The 20,438-nt window shown below is 47.4% G+C and overlaps 1 protein-coding gene across 5 annotated transcripts in view; it reads right to left on the bottom strand.

Moving 5' to 3' along the window:
* Positions 1 to 4,304: 4,304 nt before the first annotated feature.
* GAB2 (GRB2 associated binding protein 2) overlaps positions 4,305 to 20,438 on the bottom strand; it is an 88,352-nt gene continuing 72,218 nt past the window's right edge. For 2 of the 5 annotated variants that reach the window (XM_021533848.4, XM_085592721.1), the window contains exons 3-10: positions 16,862 to 17,102; positions 13,598 to 14,196; positions 12,479 to 12,573; positions 11,484 to 11,766; positions 10,413 to 10,503; positions 9,052 to 9,154; positions 8,076 to 8,201; positions 4,305 to 6,467 (exon numbers count right to left, since the gene is read on the bottom strand). In XM_021533848.4, the coding sequence (XP_021389523.1) occupies positions 6,324 to 6,467; positions 8,076 to 8,201; positions 9,052 to 9,154; positions 10,413 to 10,503; positions 11,484 to 11,766; positions 12,479 to 12,573; positions 13,598 to 14,196; positions 16,862 to 17,102 (1,682 nt within the window). In that variant the 3' untranslated portion in view covers positions 4,305 to 6,323. The remainder of the gene's footprint in view (positions 6,468 to 8,075; positions 8,202 to 9,051; positions 9,155 to 10,412; positions 10,504 to 11,483; positions 11,767 to 12,478; positions 12,574 to 13,597; positions 14,197 to 16,861; positions 17,103 to 20,438) is intronic. The other 3 variants (XM_021533850.4, XM_021533851.4, XM_021533849.4) reach the window with 3 other exon arrangements.

Genomic DNA, 20,438 nt, shown 5'->3' on the forward strand with positions numbered 1-20,438 from the left:
ATGTGAGATGCTGCTACTCGTGTCTAAGAGAGGTGTTACAGGAACTGTACTTAGGGAGGTGTCTTTTTCCAGCTGTTTTTTTTTTAAAAGGAAGTCTTAAAGGGAGGGTTGAACTTTTATCTCTGGAGAAGAAAATTTATCCTTTTGCTGAAAGGTTCTCTGAGTGATTTGGTGTCCTGAGCTGAGAACTCCCCTGTGGGCTACCCTAGCTACAGCCCTAAAGGCCCTCATTTCCCATACAGGACTTGGCAACGTGCCGAGAAGATGCTCTGAAAGTTTTAAAGCTGCTACATAATCAAACTTGATCTGCTTATTAGTTTCTCCTTTCTTTCCCTGCTCTGAATCCATGCTGGGAATCACCAGGGAGAGATGTCTTTTTAGTATCATTCTTTTATTTTCCTGTTTCTTTTCTGTTGCATATACAGTACTTAAAAATGAGATCACCTTCACGTCAGGCATGTACCATGTTTATTAACAGCAAAAAAAGTATTATCTAGGCTTCACTCAAGACCGATTTACAGGATAAATAATTGTTTCAAATTACTTTTAAAAAAACCAACCAAACAACAACCCCCCCAAAGAATAAATTAATAACTTAAGTGATTAGCTGTCCACAGTGATTTGAAAACTTAATAACCATTCAAACAGTGACACCACAAGAAGACACATACTGTACAGTTTGCCACAGATTACTCTTGTCCTTCCTTCTACAAATGGAAATCAAAAAATTAAAAATACTCCTCTTTAAGAACAGTCATAGGCTTTGAAACACACAAAACATCCCTGCGAATCGGCTGCTGATGCAACAGCTTCACAGCCAGGGCTCCAACCCCTCCTCGCAGCAGGTTAAGAAACAAATGGAGAAAACTACCCTAATTTGACCGATCTGTTCCCACACAACAATGCCCAAAGTCAGTGGGGACACGTTGACTTTGCCAAGGGCTGGGTTGAGTGGGATATAACTACTCTAAAGGTTTGGTCCTAACCCTACAGGATTCATTGACAGGCTCCCTGTGGAGCCCAGGGTCTTTATCCTTTTCCCTCTCTGCAACGTGGTTCAACCACCACGTCCATACTGCTCTCCAAAAACCCATGGTATTGTCAGGGTAAATGTGGCGGCGGAATGCTGAGAACTGTGCAAATGACATTTCCCCCATCCCCCCCCACTCAGAAGAAAATCCTGCCAAGTTTTTTTTTCACCTTGGTAGTTAAGGATGGGTTTTTAATGAGTTTTGCAGAGCAGGACGTGTCGGTGCCATGTATGATGCTGGGCATGACAACAGGGTAACACCACATGCTTCCAAGCCATTGCCTGCAGACTCAAAACAGCTCTTTGCATTATTAGATGTCAATTAATTACGCCTCATGACATATCTGTGAGGTGGGGAAATAAGTACTAAAAACCTTCATTTTACAAGCCGGAGAAAAAGCAGGATACAGAGTTCACATGAACCCTCTCATCCCATGTGAAAATACAGTGTGGTGTCACCCAGAGAATGACCATAAAAATGATGGTTTCTCATCTCCTGGTCTGGGGGCAAACCTCTCCCATATGGTCAACCCACTGACCTACAAATGAACCTGTTATGTGTTAGCAATGGGCTACATCAAAAATTATGAGCCTGCTGATTTGGAGCAAGTCTGTTGAGAAGCTTTTTTAGCTAAAGGGATGGAGCCATGTGGCCCAGCTTCTGTTTCAGATATTACTGGCTGGTGTTAAAACTTGGAACACCACGTGCCAGGACCAGCTGGCCGTGGGCTGGAAGGGGACAGCTGTATTGTGACACCTTGCTACATATCAACTTTTCTCAAGAGAAGACACTAAATCAGCAACCTGACCAACAGTACAACACTAGGAGTTGTGAACAAGGAGATAAAATTGTGACTACAATGATGAGACACCAAGGACAGGCTGACAGAGGGATGAACTGCTCCAGACCAAGGAGGAATCATGATCAAAAAGTGTGAGCCTCATTAACAGCTGCAAGATCATTGTGTACATGTGGGAAGGTTGGGCAGAGAAGAGAGGCACTCAGACTCATCAGAGGCCCTCCACTGGCTTATTGGTCCTTGTGTTTTGATGCTGGACTGGTGCCTCTTGATTTTCTTGATGGCTCTTTGATAGCCATGTGTGTTCTATGGCTGGTGCTGGTTAGACTTTGCTCTTCTGCCCTCCTGTAGAACTAGGGCTTCTCCATAATCACAGCTTGGCTGCATCCACCTCATCTAGACAGCATCCCTCCCATGGGACACACACTGTGGGTGTCAACTTTTACATGGAATGGAACTTTTACATGACCAGGTGGGAAAACACAAACACAATGCAAGCACAACTTGAGGAAACCATCCTTTTACTTGCCTCCTAGGCCAGAAAGGTCAGACAGGACCTGGAAACTATTTTAACATCTTCCATAATGCCTGGACATGGCTGTACCCCTCTCCCCACCCAAGGAGCCATGATCATTGGATAGCCAAAACAAGCCAACTCTTCCTGGTATACCAGGGTGTGGAGGTGGCATGGGTTTGCTAAGAGGTCTGGATCTAGCCTAACAAATTTACAGGTTCAAGCTGTCTCCCAGCTGCTAGAACTGCCAGTCCATGTCCTGGATCACTTGTTCTGGGCCAGCCAGCCCTTTCCCAGGTGCAAGGGATGGCCCAGTGTGGATTAGGCCTTCTCACTGGGGAATATGGCCTTACATGTTTATCTGTGTGCCTTGTCACTTGGCTTCATGGCCAGAGAAGTGGCCCTGTCCCTGTTTTGGACATTATAGGGCTCTAAGCAACCCCTCGAGCCCCTTCCCTCACATGGAGGAGTCTCCACTCAACCCCAGCAGCACAGGGTCTCAGTGTGGAAGAAATGCTCCAAGCAGGGTCAGCTATGGGGTTGACCTAGACTGGTCTTGAAAAGCTCCAAGGATGAAGATGGCACCTCAAGGGACAACCCTGTGAAACCATGGCACTGCTGCCCCATGAGCAGCTCATGGGAGCCCCTCAGCAAGATGTCTCACAGCATTTCCTGGTCCCCACACATTTCTTGTAGGGTTCCTCCTGCCCAGCTCAGAGTTGGGGGAATGGACCAAGCATTCCTGAATGCCACGGACAACCCTTCTCCATGAGCACACACACATGCAAGCACATCCCTTTTCTACACTGAACCATAGAGCCATAGAACACTCAAGCCTGTTTAATTTCAATTAAAATGAATAATTTGCAATGTTCTCAGTTTCCTTAAATACCTATTACTAACAAAGGAGCCTGTCATACTTGTGAATCCAAATATAAAGTGGATGTGATAAACTCAATGCCTTCAGGACAAAGTTCTTGGCAGTCCGTGTAATTAAAGCAGCTGCTTTTCAATATGGTTTAAGACTAAATACTGCACAAACATTAATCATCAGGGACTGCTGTAATCAGCTTGGCAATCATCATGGGTGACTATTTCCACTGAAGCCATTGATTACTTAATGCTTTCAGGAGGGGTTGATTCAGTCATGTCTATATGGCACAGAGTCTGTGGGCTTCTGCTTAGTTTGGTGGTGCTGTTTGCTTGGTGCTTTGCAGGGGAAAAGGTAGAGGAATGTATCTGTTTCAGTGAAAACACTGACTTCACTGCAAAGCAGAGAGGGACCAGCAACCAGCAGTTAAGCAGCTGCTTTTGGGCTGTTTTGGTCCTTGGTCTGCCAAATGCAATGGACCAGTTACTAGGGATGAGAGCAAATTATCAAAACAGTGTCTGAGCCTGGGAAAAGAGCTATCCCATGCCAATGGTTGCCCCATGAATAAAGACACTTGTGAAATGAGTGCACCAGTTTCTCCAGTACCACAAAAGGCTTTTCCGTTTTAATTAACGCCTTGGATTAAATGTGGGGGTGGGCGCTGGATGCACCAAGTCCAAGTGCAGAAGCACAGGGCACCCACTCAGCAAACTGCATTCAAACCCACTGTGCTCTCAATTGAACCACTAAAGCTAACAGCTTAGAAGAAATAGGAAAAAATCAGCTCCCCAGTGGAGTGACAATCTTTTTGGTGGGGATGGGGAGCTCTCTTCCAGATGGATGAATGCACACTTCAGTGAGCTCTGGACCAGGCCCAGTGTTTAGTCTCTCCTGAGATGCAGAGATGAAAGGGGAAATAGAAATATGAAGTACTGCATTCTAGTCTTCTTTTTGTCATCTCACCATGCAAGTGTGCAAGCCTCCAGCAGGAGGCAATGGCCTTTGCAGGCTGCAACACACTCCCTGACCTTCAGAAAGCATCTGACTGTGCTAAGTCTTCCCCTCTGGGGCTTTGGGGTTTTTTTTTTTCCTTCTAGTAATTATTATTTTTAGCATAAACATTAGGGTATTTGCTTCATTGTTTCTATAAAAGTCCAACACTTCAATGTCTCAACAGGGTTGTCAAGAGCTTTTCCATTAACATCCTTCCCTTTCATGGCATGCGAGAAGAAAATACAAAATGGTGTTGAAAGCTCAAGACTTATTTTACCAGCACACAGCAGCACATAGCCCTTCAGGGACTGGTATCCTATCCCCATGTGGGTCACGTCTGGCCCCTTCCAAGCTCAGACCAAGATTAAGCAAATGTGTTAATGTTTAAAGCATTAATAATCAATATAACTTGGTGGTGTTGGTGGAATACAGAGCCCACAGCACTGGGAGGGGTTCAGCTTGCAGAAAGAATAGCTCCAGCTCTTTAATAAATATTATTACTTAATCTTTCTAATGTCTCCTTCATTTGGCTCTTGGTTTGCGGTCAGCCTGTTTATTCGTGTCAGCGCTTGCTGTCTGGCAATCAGGCTGCTCCATGGCAATCATTAGTTCTTCCTGTTTTCATGAGATCATGAATTATTATCTCTGCATTAAACTGTCTCATCCTTCTCTTCTCTCTGTGCTCAGCAGCTGCCTGGCGAGTGATCCCAAAGCCTGTATGTGTTAAGGATGCTGGCAAGGGACGACAGCAGATTCTCCCCATAATTAGAGCCTAGGGTCATTAATGTCAGCAAGCCCCAGTTTAGTGGTGAAGAAACACTGCTGAAGATGAGGGGAAAACAGTTCCACCTTTTGCACTCTCCACAAACCAACCACAATGCTATGTTAAAGCTCATACTGAAACGCCCTGCCCTGACTCTCCTGACCAGCCTCTTCCCAAGCCTATGACTTTACCATCAACCAACATTTCAATTGCTCTTCTTTCTTAAAAAAAACATTCCACCACATCTCCTCACCCAGAACCAACCTCTGCAATACAGCACCTGCCTTCTCCCAGTCCTCATAGCAGCCTTCCACTCCCTTCTGGTTACTCATCCTTATGCCAGTCCACATACACAGGGTCTGCAGAGTCTCCCTGCCCCCTCATACTCAATCACAGAGCTTCTCACAATGGCCACGATGCAGGACTCTCACTCAATGGGCTTCTTTTGGTGCCACAAAAGGCAAACTTTGGTTTTTAGGGTCAGATTCACAGGAACTGGTTTCAGACAGACAGTGGGTCAGTGCTTAAATTCTACCTTCCAAAGCCAATCCCTTCAGCCCCTTCCAAAACCAATCTCTACAGCCCATTCACTTCCAGAGTTAATGGAGAATATAAACAGAAGAAACCCCAACAAACTCATGAGAGCATGTGCTGGCATGTGTGTGTGTGTGTATGATGGGCCAAGTCCTGGACTCCTAAGTCAGCTCAATGGGATGGTGTGGATAGTGTGTTAAGCTCCTGAAGGTGGTAACAACCCCAACCAAAACCTTGGCAACTGTCCAGCCAGGAGCAGAAAAACCCTCAGAGGTTTTGAACACATTATTTACAAGAGACAGGACAACAGAAGTGATTTCAAAAGCAATGGTCCTCGCTTAGTTTTGGGACTGGGAGGAGGCAGAGAAGAGGACAACCATGAGGAGTGGAGAATCAGAGCTGGGCAGTGATATCCTATGGGAGATACTTCAAACCTGCGTGGCATGGTTTAGGATACGATATGGAAGAAGAGAGATGATGCAGTGTTAGCACATACAAGGTGGCTTTAATAGCTGTAAGGAAAAGATGTGTAGGGTGAAACCTGGTATTGCTAAGTCAAAGTTCCTGGATAGCGCATCCAGCAGCTAAAGCACAAACCTAGCCACCAAACATAGTTGGTCTTTATCACTGGCAAACAGTATCCGCCAAGTCTTCCCCTGAAATTAAGTTTTGTTTTAAGAGAAAAAAAACCAGTGACACCCCCTCCTCTCCACAGACAAGTCTTAGAAATCCAGCCCAAGTGGGTCTGGCAGCCCAGCGGGGTCGCAGCTGGGGAAAACCAACAGGGCATTGGCCTGTTTCGCTGCCTGCTGCAGGCACTACTGCTTCATGCTCTTGGCAGGCTCCGAGGACTGCCGCACATCAGTCCACTCCTGCATGGTGCTCTGCAGCGCCTGCGTCTTCTCCTTGTCCACTTGCACGTAATCAACCTTCTCATCTGAGGCGACCGACGAGGTGGAGGGCTGTGGGGAGGAGAAACAGGGCACCATCTGGTCACTCATCAGCTACCTGCTCTTCCCTCCCACTCCTTTCTGCAGCAGCACAGCAGGAGCCACAAGCCCACCAGCACCATTCCTGCTTTCTTGAAGACCCCACAATTCATCACCCCTCCCTCTGACCTTCCAAAGACACTTGGATGAAGGATTTCAATCTCCTCTGCCTCTTGCTGGCATGAGACTGCAGTGCAATGGGAGGGCAGAAACAGCACGTGGGTCTCTGCCTTCTCAAAAACTTTGAGACATGGATGTTTGGTTGTAATTGTGTTCTCTAACTGCTGATTTTTTGAGTTCAGCCTTGCATCTTCCTCATTTTCTTGTGAAGAACTCCAGAACTCTTAGAGATACACATAAAAATACCACCTCTATACCTTTTAGCTGTGTTGACTCTATTCACCTATGGCACTAGCTCATTTTCATCCCCAAAACAATAAATGTTCGCAGGGTCTCCCAGGAGATGTGTTGAGAACAAGGAGATACTTTTTGCTATAGCTTCTGGAGTCCTGGAGTTTTTTCTGAGTTTACAAGCATTTCAGAGGACCTCCATCTGCTTGTAACTGGAGCTGGATAATGGTTTTTAGTGGTCTAAAATCACTTTTCCAGAACGGGATATAATTTAAATGGGTGATACTTGCAGAAATATCACTGGGCAGAAAGAAACCACCAAGGGACAACTGTCAAATAATAAAAAAGACCTAACCAGTGGGATGCTTTGCCTAGGAAACAAGGTGGTGTTTGAGAAAGTGAGGCCAACTCACAAATGGTTGCCGTGAAGTTTTATACAACCCTTGTCCTTCACCTTTCAGGTGCAAAATCCAAGTCTGGTCTAGGAGGACCTGTTATTTTGAAGGAGGAAAAACCCAGTTCTGATACTTCTTGGCGTACCTCCTGACAGCTTTTCAATATATAGTCTCCAGCTGAATTTGTGGTTTCATCAGCATCCCTGAACCCTGAATATCCATGCTTCTACTTTTCACTACCAGCAAAGCTGCTGACATGCAAGAGCGACTGAGTTTGACCTGGAGTAAATATAGCAGTGGGTCATAGAATGGTTTGGGTTGAAAGTGGCCTTAAAGATCATCTCATTGCAACCATGCCATGGGCAGAAACACCTTCCACTACACCAGGTTCCTCTATGACCCATCCAGCCTGGCCTTGAAGACTTCCAGGGATGTTGCAATCAAAGCTTCTTTGGGCAGTCTGTTCAAGTGCCTCACTACCCTCATAGTAAAGAATTACTTTCTAATATCTAAACTAAACTTGCCCTCTGACAATTTGAAGCTATTACCCCTTGTAGTGTCACTCCATGCCCTTGTCAAAAGTCCCCTTCCAGCTCTCTTGTAGCTCCTTTAGGCACTGGAAGATGGTTTAAGGTCTTCTTGGAGCCTTTTCATCTCCAGGTTGAACAATCCCACTTGTCTCAGTCTGCCTCCATAGCAGAGGTGCTCCAGTCCTCTGAACATCACAGATTCCTGAAACCACAGTCTGCGGCTTTGGACCCTGCTGCTGCCAATGTGCACAGAACCCCCTAAAAATGCATCACTTTTAATCAGAAGTTTATAAAATCCCCCATACCTTCCTGTGTGGCCCTGGAGAGCTTGGCTGGAAGTCCAGGGCCAGGTAATCCACACTCCCCGAACTCTTTTTAGGTGCTGGGCTGTTGGTACCACTAGGAACAGGAGAAGCAGAAATGGGGTTTTGCTAATGCAGGGAAGAGACAGGAGAGATAATGAGGATTAAAGTGGGAAGAAAGAAAGAAAAAAGGAAATTAACACAAATCCTGAAAAACATGTTGGAGGCACCTTTAAAAGAGCCTGGGTATTTGCTCACCTGCCCCTGGGACAAGGATGTGCAAGAACTGCTGAGATACTATAAATGTTGTACATTGTGCTAACAAATATTTCAAGTTCATGCTCTTGATTTCAAATATAAGAGCAGCTCTGCTGCCTTTGTGCTGATTTTATTCACATGCCTGACAGCAGACGTGGGCTTTAGCATGTCCCTAGAACCACACCTCAGCAAGGCCAGTCCAGCTCTGGGATCTTTGCTAATCACAACCATGCTGCACAGAGCACAGATTTCCTCTACTCCATTAGTTACATATCCTCAAAAGTATGCTTCAAGTCAGTAGCTTCACCAAAACAGACAAAATCCCCTCCCTGTAAGCAGTGCCACTCCCTGCTTCTGCTTTGATAGCCCCTGCTTCCACAGAAACATGATGTCAGCAGCTATTAGGGAAAAAAAAAATTTAAAAAATCAACTTTAATTAGGAAAATACACCCTGACAGTCCATATAAATTTTTTATCCCCTCTTAATTCCTGGCAAAGTGGGTGATATATGTTTCTGCTCTCATACACGTTTAAAACTCCAATGAGCCGTGTTGTTTTCAGAAGGAAACACCCTGTTTTGTGCATTGAGGGATGCACATAAGGATGTACTCCACACAGTGCTATCTGAATACTTCCATGTCATCAGCTAGGAATGCATCTGCAGAACTGGGGAGATTGTATGTCCTGCCAGAACCATCTATCTCAGCTGTGGGTCCCTTACCATTGCCACGTAGTTCTCCTCACTCTCTCCCGAGTCAGTGCTGGTGATGCTCTGGGAGGAGACAGGGCGACAGTACTGCAGAGAGCCAGCGTTGAACGTGTGCCTGCGAGAACAAAGGTTGAGGTGTTACTGGTGGCTGCAGCTCCTGCTTGTCCTTTGCCAAGGAGGGATGGGAGAGGGCAGCTCCTGATGCCTGCAACTATCACTGTGATCCAATCTGGGCATGAGGAAGAGCTGGTGGATTTGAGGTTCTCCAGCCTGTCCTTTCCATGAACACCTTCCTTGCAATATACCCGTAACTCTCCTGCTCTCATCTATACAAATCAGATTCCACTAACTCCTTCATGCCACAGGAAACATTTAATTGTGGAGGATGGAGGGGCAGCCTTGGTGAAGCCTCTCACCTCCAGCCTCATCACAGCAACAGGATTCATTTACCGTACAGGCCCCATCCAAATTTTTTGCCAGAAAACAAATCCTCTGAGGAATTGTCTTGCTTTCAATTGGCCAAATCTAATTATACCAAACAAAATAATGAAATCAGCTTCTGGCATTAAAGCACGTGTCTCAAAAAGCTATTTGTTGCCTTTCAGTAAAGCAGGGTCATATGATTAGCTGATAGGGGAAAAATCCATTAGCTTCTCCAGGGTCAGATCTCTTGTCAATCAAACCCTGCTTGCTGCTTCCCAGTGCAGTGATTTCAGCACACAGTGTTCATGCCCTGCAGTCAGTCTCCACACAATCCAATTTATTAGAGGAGTCATAGCAGCCAAGCTTTGCTTCTGCTTTTACTGGTCAACATCAGACCATGAATTAGTAGCAGAGCTGGAATTGTGCGAATCCTGTTATTTTTGGCTGGCAGACATAGCTCTGAAGTGCTTTGGTTTAATTTTGCAGACTTCCTTCAGGCCAAGCTTTGCTTTCAAGGCAATCAAAACATGGCTTGGTGAGACCCTGAGAGTCACCCTGTGCTTTGATATGACAGTGGGGTTTTGAGGGGAATAGCTTGGATGTGAAATCATGCCCCCCACACAGCATGGCTGAGTTAGTCTGGTTCAGCTGCATCATGAATTGTGGTGGACCACAGGTCCCAGGTCAGAGCCACGACTCTCCAGTAGTTGTCAGATCCCAGAAATAGGAAGTGTCTTCAAGGGATCTTAATTAGCTTGTTAGCCACATGCTGGGCTTTCATGTGAAATCCCAACCTAAATGAATTTATCTTCCTGCCACCAGCTGTGATGTGGGGAATGTTTAATCCATGGCAGAGGCGACAGCACAGATACCTGTGGACACCAGTAAGAATGGGACCAGAGAGCTGCTTTTGGAGCAAAGGAAGAATTCATCCCCCAGCCATTACTCACGTTGGCCTGGACCAGGATTTTGTGACTGGCGATTTGAAGGGAAGCTCATCAATGACAGTATTGTTCCTCAGGTCCAGCGGTGATGGCTTTGCTGGGGAGGAGAAAAGCCTTTATTCAGAGGCAGCATGTTCCTACAATTCAGCATCCATGACTGGCATGAGAATATCCCCAACAGATGGTTGATTACTTCCCATTCTACTAATCAGCCCCCAGCCCTCTCTGCTGATGACAAATACTCTGAACCAAAACCCCTGTGCTCATTTAATGCCAGAACTGGAAGAAAATTTCTCCCTCTGCTTCACAGCCCCAAGGTGGATGCGTAGTCCCAAAAGGGAGTTGTGTCTTCCAGAGAATAGAGATCTGCTAAAAATGCCCAAATCCCAAACCACTTATTAGATATCTGTGGTAACTAATGCATTAGATTAGTTGACTCCATGCCTGAACTGCCTCTGTGTGGAGTGTTTTCCCATAGGGAATGGGAAAGGACATCTGCAGGGCAGTGTGAAAGCTCTTTTCATCATGGATGGTTCATTAGGTGGAAGAGTCCTATGCTCCAACCCCAGCCCTTGAATGGAGTGTTCATGGGGTTAGGTGTTGACACCCTAGAGATGGGAGGGGAGCCTTCCTCCTCAGGATCTCCTTGGCCACCTGTCAGACAATGGATTAGGGAGAGATTTGGAGAATGTCAGCAGAGCCCTGAAATAATTGCCTGGAACCAGCCAGTAAGAAAATGTAGGAAAAACTTGTGTCATCTGAATACAACAATGAGATTTTGGGGTGGAGCACAGGGAGGGGTGCAGGTCAAGGGGGTGAAATCCTGCCTGTGACATCCATCTCCTGTAAAGGCCTGGAAGGGTTTGAGACGGACTGTTCAAACACCATGAAAGCTACATTTGCACTACAGAGCTTCTGAAAGAGGAAGAGGATGGGGAACATCTGAAGGTCTGACTGTACTGGCAGTAGCAAAGCACATCCCACCTAGAACTGGACACAACTTCCCAGATGCAGTCTGAAGTACTAAGAGAACAGAAGGATACCTGGAAAGATTTGTGCACAACCAACCGTTCTTACCTTTCCGGTCGGGTTTGAGGTTGCGGTTGACTGGTGGGGGCTGGATTTCACTCAGCCGTCGGTGGCACTGAGCCACGGCTCCTCCTTTATGCACGGGAAGGGTGGCTGAGGACAACCCCACCAGGTCAAAGTGATGCGGCCCAGGGCTCATGGGGATGTAGAGACTTTGGGCATTGTCGTTGGCTTTCTCGGCGTGGATTAGGGGTGAGGAACCAGGGTTCATGGGGACGTAGTTGTCCTCGGAGTCGGTGCTGTGGGAGCGGGCCACCGCTGCCTTGGCCTGCTGGGGGAGGATGTGCTGTGAGCATCAGGCACTGCTCAGCCCCATCCACTACAAACCCTTTCATCATAACCAAACAACATCTGAGGGGACACTCTAAAGTCTAAGCACAAAAGGAAGGAATGATCTATCTCCTCCCTGGACATCAGTTTGCACTGAGAGAGTCTACTTCCTTTGTTCCCAAGACATTGCAACATCCTGAGTTTTCAGAAAGGTCTTTATCAGCCAGATCTGAGCATCTTCTCATGATCAGAGTGAGCTGGAGAAGCATGTTTAACCTGGAAAGTCTTTCTTCCCTAGGCTCTGTCTATGACTAAAATGCAGTATGAAAGGTTGCTTTAATGTCATTTCCAGCTCAGGAAATCTTAGAAAGTGCGCAAAAGAGGCTGGTCTGGCAGCATGTCAAAATTTAGCTCAGTGGTATCCCAGACGTTCAGGAAGAAGGCAAACTCTTGGGTTGTTTTTTTTGGGCCAAAGCTGCAGGCAGATACACTGTGTGGAAGCAAAGCTCTGCACATGATGCTAGGTTAGGTGGTTGCAACTCCATCTGTTCTCTGCAAGCCACCATGGTTTTAACAGAAACCATTAATAGAACCCTTTTTGACTTAGCTCTGCAGGACTGGCTGTGAGGGCCAACTTGGAACCAACCTGTCTCTGAATCTGAAAGGTGCAAGTGGTGCCTGTAGTGTGGTGGCCCACACCAAGGCCAACTCACCAGGTAGGAGTTGTAGCCATCGTTCATGGACTCGACCGACTGCACAGCGCTGCCGCCCCCGTGCTGGGGGTACTCGTACGTCTCACAAGAAGAAGCTGCAACACAACCACAAATGCACGTGTCCCTCCACAACTGCTAACAAAAAGGGGTCCCTGCAAACAAAATCCAGGCACTGGTAGGGCAGTATCTGTTCTTGTTGATTGAGATGCTGATGAGAAGACGTGGTCTTTAGCTTGTCACAGACTCTCTGCTATGCTCCTTCCCAATTAGCACTCGTGCCATGCAGACCCAACCCTGCTCTGCTGAAGTGCTGCAAAGTCCCATGGGGAAAGGTGTCAGATAAAGCAGAACATGGTGACAAAACTGGGTTAAGGGTAAGCTCTGTTAGAGCTTGCTCAGTAAATGTAAAGGCTGGCAGCCTCCATCAAGGGGAGGATGGGTGCTAAGCTCTTAGACCAGTCTGTTTACTGCTGAGCATGAACCTGATCTCAGTCTAAGTGTGGGCATTTAGGTAGGAGGAAATGGGACAAGCATTTCAGAGAGCTGTGTGTCTAATTTACAGTGCATTTTCTCTCCAGCCACCTTTCCTCAATTACTTTGCAACTATTTCATCCTAGGCACGAGGTTTGGAAAGGGCATGTACACCTATAGCCCACCCATGGCCAATAGCAATCGTGGATCTGCTGCACTTGGGGATGTTGGGTTTTGCAGATATGCAAAACCAAGGTTTTGCTCACCCACCTTGGTGAGAAAAACCAAGGCAGCTCCAAGCTGAAGTATTTTCTGGTAAACTTGGTTATGAATTGAAGTAAAGGTAAGCTAAAAATGTCTGAAATCAAAAAACTCTGGTGAAGAGCTGCATAAGCAAGCACATTTGGGGTTTTGATTTAAGGTACAACACAGCCAATAGCCAGCTGAGCTTGCTCTGGTGGGCAAAACTCTGCATATGCCTTTCCATGCCTGCTGAATACAAAAGCCAGGGCCAGATCCTGGCTGGGCAGAGTCTGTCTGTGTTCAACCCCTTGGTTGATGCTACGTGCACCCCAACCCTACTGCAACCTAGTGGGACTGATCCGCCCAAGGCTGCTGGAGAGCACAAAGCCACCCCCAGGTCCCCACCTCCAAATTCACCTCGGTGCAGTCTGCTGTTCTCCATTGCTGGCAGTGTGTTTCTCCGGGGAATGGTGGCTGGCATGGGCGTCAGACCTAAATTTTCACCAGGCTGGGGCCGCTGGGGTGGGCTGCCCCACCGTGGCTCTGTCTGCCCAGGTTTTGGGGGCCGTGGGGGTGGTGCAGCGGGCGAGTCGCTGGCGGCCACAGCCAGAGCATTGTGGTTCTTGTCCAGTGTAAATGTCCTGGGGATCTGGTAGATGGAGAGTGGGGTGGCAGGGATGTCATAGGAGTCCGTGGAGAGCTCCCCAAACTCCTTGCATAGGGTGTTGTTGGGAGTCTTGTAGGTGTAGACCTCCTCATTATCAGTTTCAGAGCTGGTGAGGCTTGACTTGGGGTGGGTGTAGGAGCCAAAGGAGCGCGGGAGGTCGTAGGCACTGTCCCTGAACTCCGAGTTGTGCCGGCTGGGTTTTGGCAGGCTGTAAAAGCCGTGGAGCTGCCCACCAACGCCGTTCATGCAGTGCCCGTTGCCCTGCGAGAGCTTCTGGACCGCCGTGTCGCTCCGCATGAAGAAGGCAGACCTCGTGGCTTGGGAGAAGCTGGCACTCCTACAGAGGGAGAGGAGAAAGGGGCTGGAATGGGGGGAGAGCTGGTTCTGGGTGCAGAGAGCTCTGCTCCCTCTGTTTGTCACCTTACTGACCTGCACTGCCCAGCCCCAGAGCAACGAGAACACCTCAGACCCCTCCAAACATGCCCACAAGCCACTTGATCCTGAAACACCACCAATGCCTCTGTCGTAGGTGAGAGACACAAGCACCCAGCTCCATGATATTGCCATAAGCAAGAATGAGCCTTTTGTCCAGGCATAAAATGCTCCAAAAGGGCAATTTTCACACCAGTTGACAACGTCCCAGGGCATAGCTGCAAAGTGCCAATCTGCCAGCGCTGCCATCATGCCTCGACCGCCCATCCACAGTTCAGGAGGGAGACTTCATCTCACCTCTGCCTTGCAAATGTGTTTGAGAAGGCCTGAAAAACATCCTGATGGGGATTATTTCAAAGTTGCCAGCCATGTCATCATCCTGCCCTCCCACAGGGCAAGCACTGGGGAGGTTAATAGAAGCCACCAACTAGGATCTGCCATTTGCAGCCCTGACGTGCACGGGGGGAAGAATGAACCTTAGGGCTAATTTCAGATTTGTAAAAGCCCTTGAGTTGTCCAGGTTAAGCAGGGCAGTGTGGTCACTAGATCCATGCCTTGGTAATAATTCCTCAATTTACATGAAGTCATGCCTGGGGACACTTGTCAGAACAGAGGCCAAACACAGAGATCCGGGGCCTCTAACAACTGCTGGTTAGCCACTCCTCCTCTGCTGATTCCCCTCAAGATACTTAATCTCCTGTTTTATCCCTGCTTTATCCCACACATGGGTCAGGCTTTTGGGGACCACACTGTCCCAGTCAGAAAGGGCTCAGCCAGCCCCATATAAACAGCCCCCCCAGAAGAAAGTTCTGCCCTGTATCAAACATTGTGGTGAGAAAAAGTGAAATGCTTATGGGGAGAGTTTCCAGTTGTGGCAAATCACTGGGAAAGTGCCAGTCCTATGGGAAAAGCTGGGATATGCTGGTTTACACTGCTCTGGTGTGGTTGATGCTCTGCAGGGACAACAGGGCTCTGTTTCATGGAGCCAGCACGAGATGGCGCTCAGAAATAGAGCTTATTTAGGGGAAAAAGCAAGGGATGCTGTGGTAAAACAAATTAATCCCTGCCACCTTTGGACCTCAGCCCACCCAGAAGTGGTTTGGGTTCTGTCAGGGTATTTTTGGTTGATGACTTGAAACATCTCATGGGTTAATTATTCTGCATTGCCTGCCAATTAACTACTATTACCCTGATTTTATGGATGAATAAAGTAAGAGCTCCAGAGCAAAAAGGGAAGGGATTCCCAGCAATCCTGCAGCCTGACCCTATGCACTGGGCATTGATCAGAGGATTATTTCTGGCCCAGTTGCAGAAGCTACCACTGGCCAGTTTGTTTCTGCTCATCAAAGCATTGGTGCTTGCTCCTTTCTCCTCTAGGTTTCAGCCCTGTTCAGGTTCTCAGAGGGTGGCTTTTAGGAATCCTCACAGCTGGAGTGTGAGAGAACCATTTTTTCTAAACACTGCTCCATTAACACTATCTGAAGTTAATTTTTCTGAGCCTTTTTTTCTGTTGCTGCTTTCTGAGTAGGGAAAGTCAGCTGCAGCAGGAAAGCCCAGTGGAGGCTGCAGCCTGAGCTCTGCTCTCACTCCATGCCAGCTGGGTTCTGACTGTCCCTCCCTCCCTCCTCGCCTGCTGCCGTGAGCCAAAACTCTTCACGTCAATAAAACTCCTCGCTATTTAAGGCAACCGGCTGGGTCTGGAGGCGGGGGGTTGTCACTGGCTCAGAAATCCCACACTGTGAACCACCAGCTGCCACGAAAGCCACTGAGCTCTGGAAGGGGTGAACAGTAGGGTGGTGCCAACCCTGCCCATCCCTTTGTTTGTCCTAATTCCAAGGGCAGGAATTAGGACCCTGTCTGCAGGATCACAAAGTGGTTAAGGTTGGAAAGGACCTGTAGAAGTCATCTGGTCTAAACCCCTGCTCAAGCAGGGCAGCCTAGGGCTGTGGCTGGACTATGCGCAGACAGCTTCTGAATATCTTCCAGGATGGAGACTCCTATACTTCTCTGGGCTATGTGTGCTAGTGTTTAGTCACACTCACAGTGAAAAAAAGTTTCCTGGTGTTCAGATGGGCTCTCCTGCACTTAAGTTTGTGCCTATGGCCTCAGGTTCCTGGCACTGGGCACCACTGACAAGAGCCTGGTTCCATTCCCTTTGCACTGTCCCTGGAGGGGAGATACCCCTGAGCCTCTTCATGTGCCAGCTGAACAGCTCCAGCTCTCTCAGCCTTTCCATTTAAGAAAGATGCTCTGGGCCCTTCAGCAATTTCATGCCCCTTTGAACTGGACCCAGTATTGACCCGAGGTACTGCTGGAGACTGGCCTCCAACCAGACTTGATGCCACTGACCACCATTGTCTGGGTCTGACCTTTCAGCCAGTTTTTAACACCACCTGAAATCTGGGAACTTGTGAGGTCACCACTCTGACCTCCTCCCAACCACGATAAGATGAGACATCACTCAAGACTTTCTCCAGATGGGTTTTGCAGGCCTCCAAGGATGGAGGGGGGTTGAGCCACTCACACCCAGCCCTCCCCCTAGCTGTCCCCAAGTGGGTGGGCCACGATACCTTGCATTTTCTGACTTTCTGCTCATACACTGGTGCAGGAAAAGGTAGTCCTGGGGGGCACTGGCAGACAGGGTGCTCTGGAGGTGGCTGGCAGGTGAGTCGAAAGTGAACAGGGTGGGCTGGCTGGAGTGGGACGGCGCTGAGGACTTGCGCTCTCGCAGCAGGTGGTGGCTGGCACTGCTGAGCTCGGCTGGGGAGGAGCGCGGGGCGTGGTTCATGGAGGCAATGCTCCTCAGGGTGTCTGTGCAGGGAAAAAACACACCTGTGAGTGTCGGACGTAGCTACCCCACATCCCCTGTTCCCAAGGTTTTCCTTACATAAATGCTCTGGCATTTACCGGGTCGCTGTGGTTTGCTGATGGCTCCGAGTGATCCTCTCAGCTGCTCTACTCAGAGCACAGCAACTACAGGTACCATGTATGGAAATAAATATTTATTGTATTTTATCATAAATCATATTTCCTAATTTTAAAATACTTTGTCACATGCTTAGTGGCTTGCTGGGATGTCAGCCTATTTCTTGGGGAGCTCAGTGGGTTGTTAAAACCTGATTTAAAAGACAGGAGCTTTCACATCGCAATGAGATGTGATTTAAGTCACCTCCATCCCTCTGTGTAAGGGCATCACTGCTATCCCTTTACACTTGGGTTAACTGAGGAATAGGGTGGAAATCTAGACAGACATAATGACAGCAAAGACGAAAAATATTCTCATGTTTCCAAATTCTGTATTGATTTTGTGACCTCAAGAGAGTTGCTGCTATTTTCTGTGAATATAAAGGGATGCAGACCCAAGATGTGATTCTTAGTGCCCACTCCCCCTGCTCAAGGAGAAAAAGACTTTCAAACATTAAATTGATTTCAATGGAGAATATCCCAGTGGTCAGGATAATCACCCATCCACTCCAGCCCTCTCATAAGTGTGCTTCATTAATTCAAACCACAGATTAATTTTTACAGCCAAGCTGTAAATGTACATTAAAAAAAAAAAAACAAAAACAAAAACAAAACCAAAAAAAGCCAAAACAAAACCAAAACACCCAGAAAACCCACAAGCTGCAGAGTATTTTGGAAATGCTGATCCATCTCTGTTTGCAAAAGACCACACAGAAGACCATCCATGTACTCCTGACATGTGAAAACCACTCACTGTGCTTCGCAGAAGTCACAATTCATATAGTAAGTGTGATTTACATTTATTTGGTGCTGATACAAAACACAGAAAAAGAGCAGACCCCAACAAAAAAGGGAAATCCACACATTTTCTAGCCACCACTAATTTTGGGATTGATCTCAGGTTTCCCTGACATGATGTTCACCAGCTCTTCAAATTTGACTTCAGGCACTCATGCTCCAACACAAGGATGAGGGACTTTTTACAGATTACCAACCCCTTTTTTTCTATTCCTTCCCTCAAATTCCAGATCATACCAGAAATTTTGCACCTGACACCTTTACACTACATAGAAATGAGTTCTCTACAAAGCGGCTATAGTGGCTTGGACAAGGAGAAACTCCACACAGTGTGATTTTTCACCAACTTCTGAATCATGTCAAGATACAAAATCAATCTGTCTGCTGCTCATTCACAGCTGCTACATTTTTTCCCTGGTGTTACTGCAAACTTCACCCGTTGCACAAAAAGTACATTAATAAGAGCCAAAGAGCCTGGCTCGACTGTGTTGCTTGGTTTGTGCTAAACACAGAAAGGATCGATATTTAACATTGACATTAATGGTGGGGGATGACAGCTTAAAACTCTGTTTCTTGTCTTTTTTGCATAGGCATTAAAGATCCCCTGGGGCTCTTCATGGGAGTAAATGGCCATCTCAGTGTCCTCGGACAAAACAGTGTCTTGACCCTCATTCTTATTAAATATTTATCCCATAGCAGTGCAGAATGATCCCCATTGGAAAAGGACTCTTCAGAGCTACGAAAATTCCAAGCCAAGCACTTTGAGATAACCAGGATGAGAGATCCCAAACCCATACTGCCATCAAAAGTAGGGTGCTGCAAAGTACCTCTCAGGAACCCCATCTTGCCACCTCCCAAATCACCACCAAGAATTGCCCATGGCACTGTGCTTTGGCCAAGACTCTTCAGGCATGGTGAGGATGACAAGTTGGTGTTGTGCTCCCATCCCAGCATGAAGGTCACCTCTGGGGACAACTATGAACTGCACTGTGTTGGGGTCCCTCAATAGCTCTGAGCTGTTCTCTCACACTATCCCTGCAGGCTCTGCACTTGCCATTGCATCAAAATACCATGGCAAGGCAAAATACATCCAGGAGTTAGAAATAACACTCATTTATTTGTGCTAACACAGCCTGAGGGGAGAGATGGGGCTGCACAGAGGAGACAGTCCCCAGCAACACCCCAGGGCACAGCAACTTCAAATTGTAACCCTTCAGGGAGCCTTGGCATTCTGCACTGCCAGGAGACCTTTATCTTTCCCCAAAAATCAGTCTGATTTGGGGAAACCAGAGAACGCAGTGAAAAAGATTAACTCATTGAAATTAGGATTAATTACTCCACGGTTACTCCAACCACATAAATGAAAATGGGGGATGAAGGGGGGCAGGAGGCAATGCCTGGTAAAAGCATGTCACTTCCCTGGGGAAAGCCACTCTATTGGCATCCTCATCGATTTTCAAAATGAATTCCCAGCTTGCTTCCCACAGCGACCCGGCCACTGAGAGCATTAGTGAGAGCCAATTCAGGACTCACGTACTCCATTAGGTCTGTGAGATGAACTCTGTAATAGTAGGTGAGAGATGGATTGCTTTGCAGGACTGGGAGGGTATTGCAAGGGCTGGGAAGATAAATCCTGTTGAAGGAGACTGCCAAGATTGGTCTGGATATTTTATGTTGTGGGGTTTTTTGGCACTAGAATAAAGGACAGCTCATGTGTCCAGGTCACACGCTGACAGCGGGTCCTGCTGGAGGGCAGGAAGGAGGCAAGAAAGGAAATCATGGTAGAAAAATAGTATTTGACAACTAGCACACACTAAGGGAAAAATCAGGACACCACATCAATTTAAACGCAGATAGATCCCCATGAGGGTAAGGCATAGAGGATGAATAGGAGACAGAGATCCCAAAGACATTTCAGTTTGCCATGCTGCAGCACCTGGCTACCAAGCAATGAGGACAAACACTCCTTTTCCACATCCATGCAGCATTCTTAGTGAATAATCTCCATGGGATCCCATCTGCCCTCCAGGCATCAGTCCCACCCACATCATGACCAAAGATACTCAACTCAAGCTCTCCACAAGCCAAAAAGAATGGTGATTCTCAGTCCCTCGTGGCCATCCACCTAGGGGCCATGGATAAACTCAGGTCCCTCCATCATTTAACAGCGTAGACGTAACCATCTAATTCTTTGGACTGATGTTGTTATGTTGAGGGAATGTATCAAGTACAGCCAAGGAGGGATAAGATCCTGTGCAGTTCCTACTGCCATTCCCAGGGGGGACACACCTAAAGTTATGTAGTGGGGCCATGTGGGAAGTGTCATCTTAACCCCATGTTTCCCGGCCAGTTCTGGTCTGAGTTTGGGGAATTGGACTCTCACAG

The sequence above is a fragment of the Lonchura striata genome, chromosome 1 (genome assembly GCF_050655825.1).
Source record: "Lonchura striata isolate lonStrDom1 chromosome 1, ASM5065582v1, whole genome shotgun sequence".
Classification (NCBI taxonomy): Eukaryota; Metazoa; Chordata; class Aves; order Passeriformes; family Estrildidae; genus Lonchura; species Lonchura striata.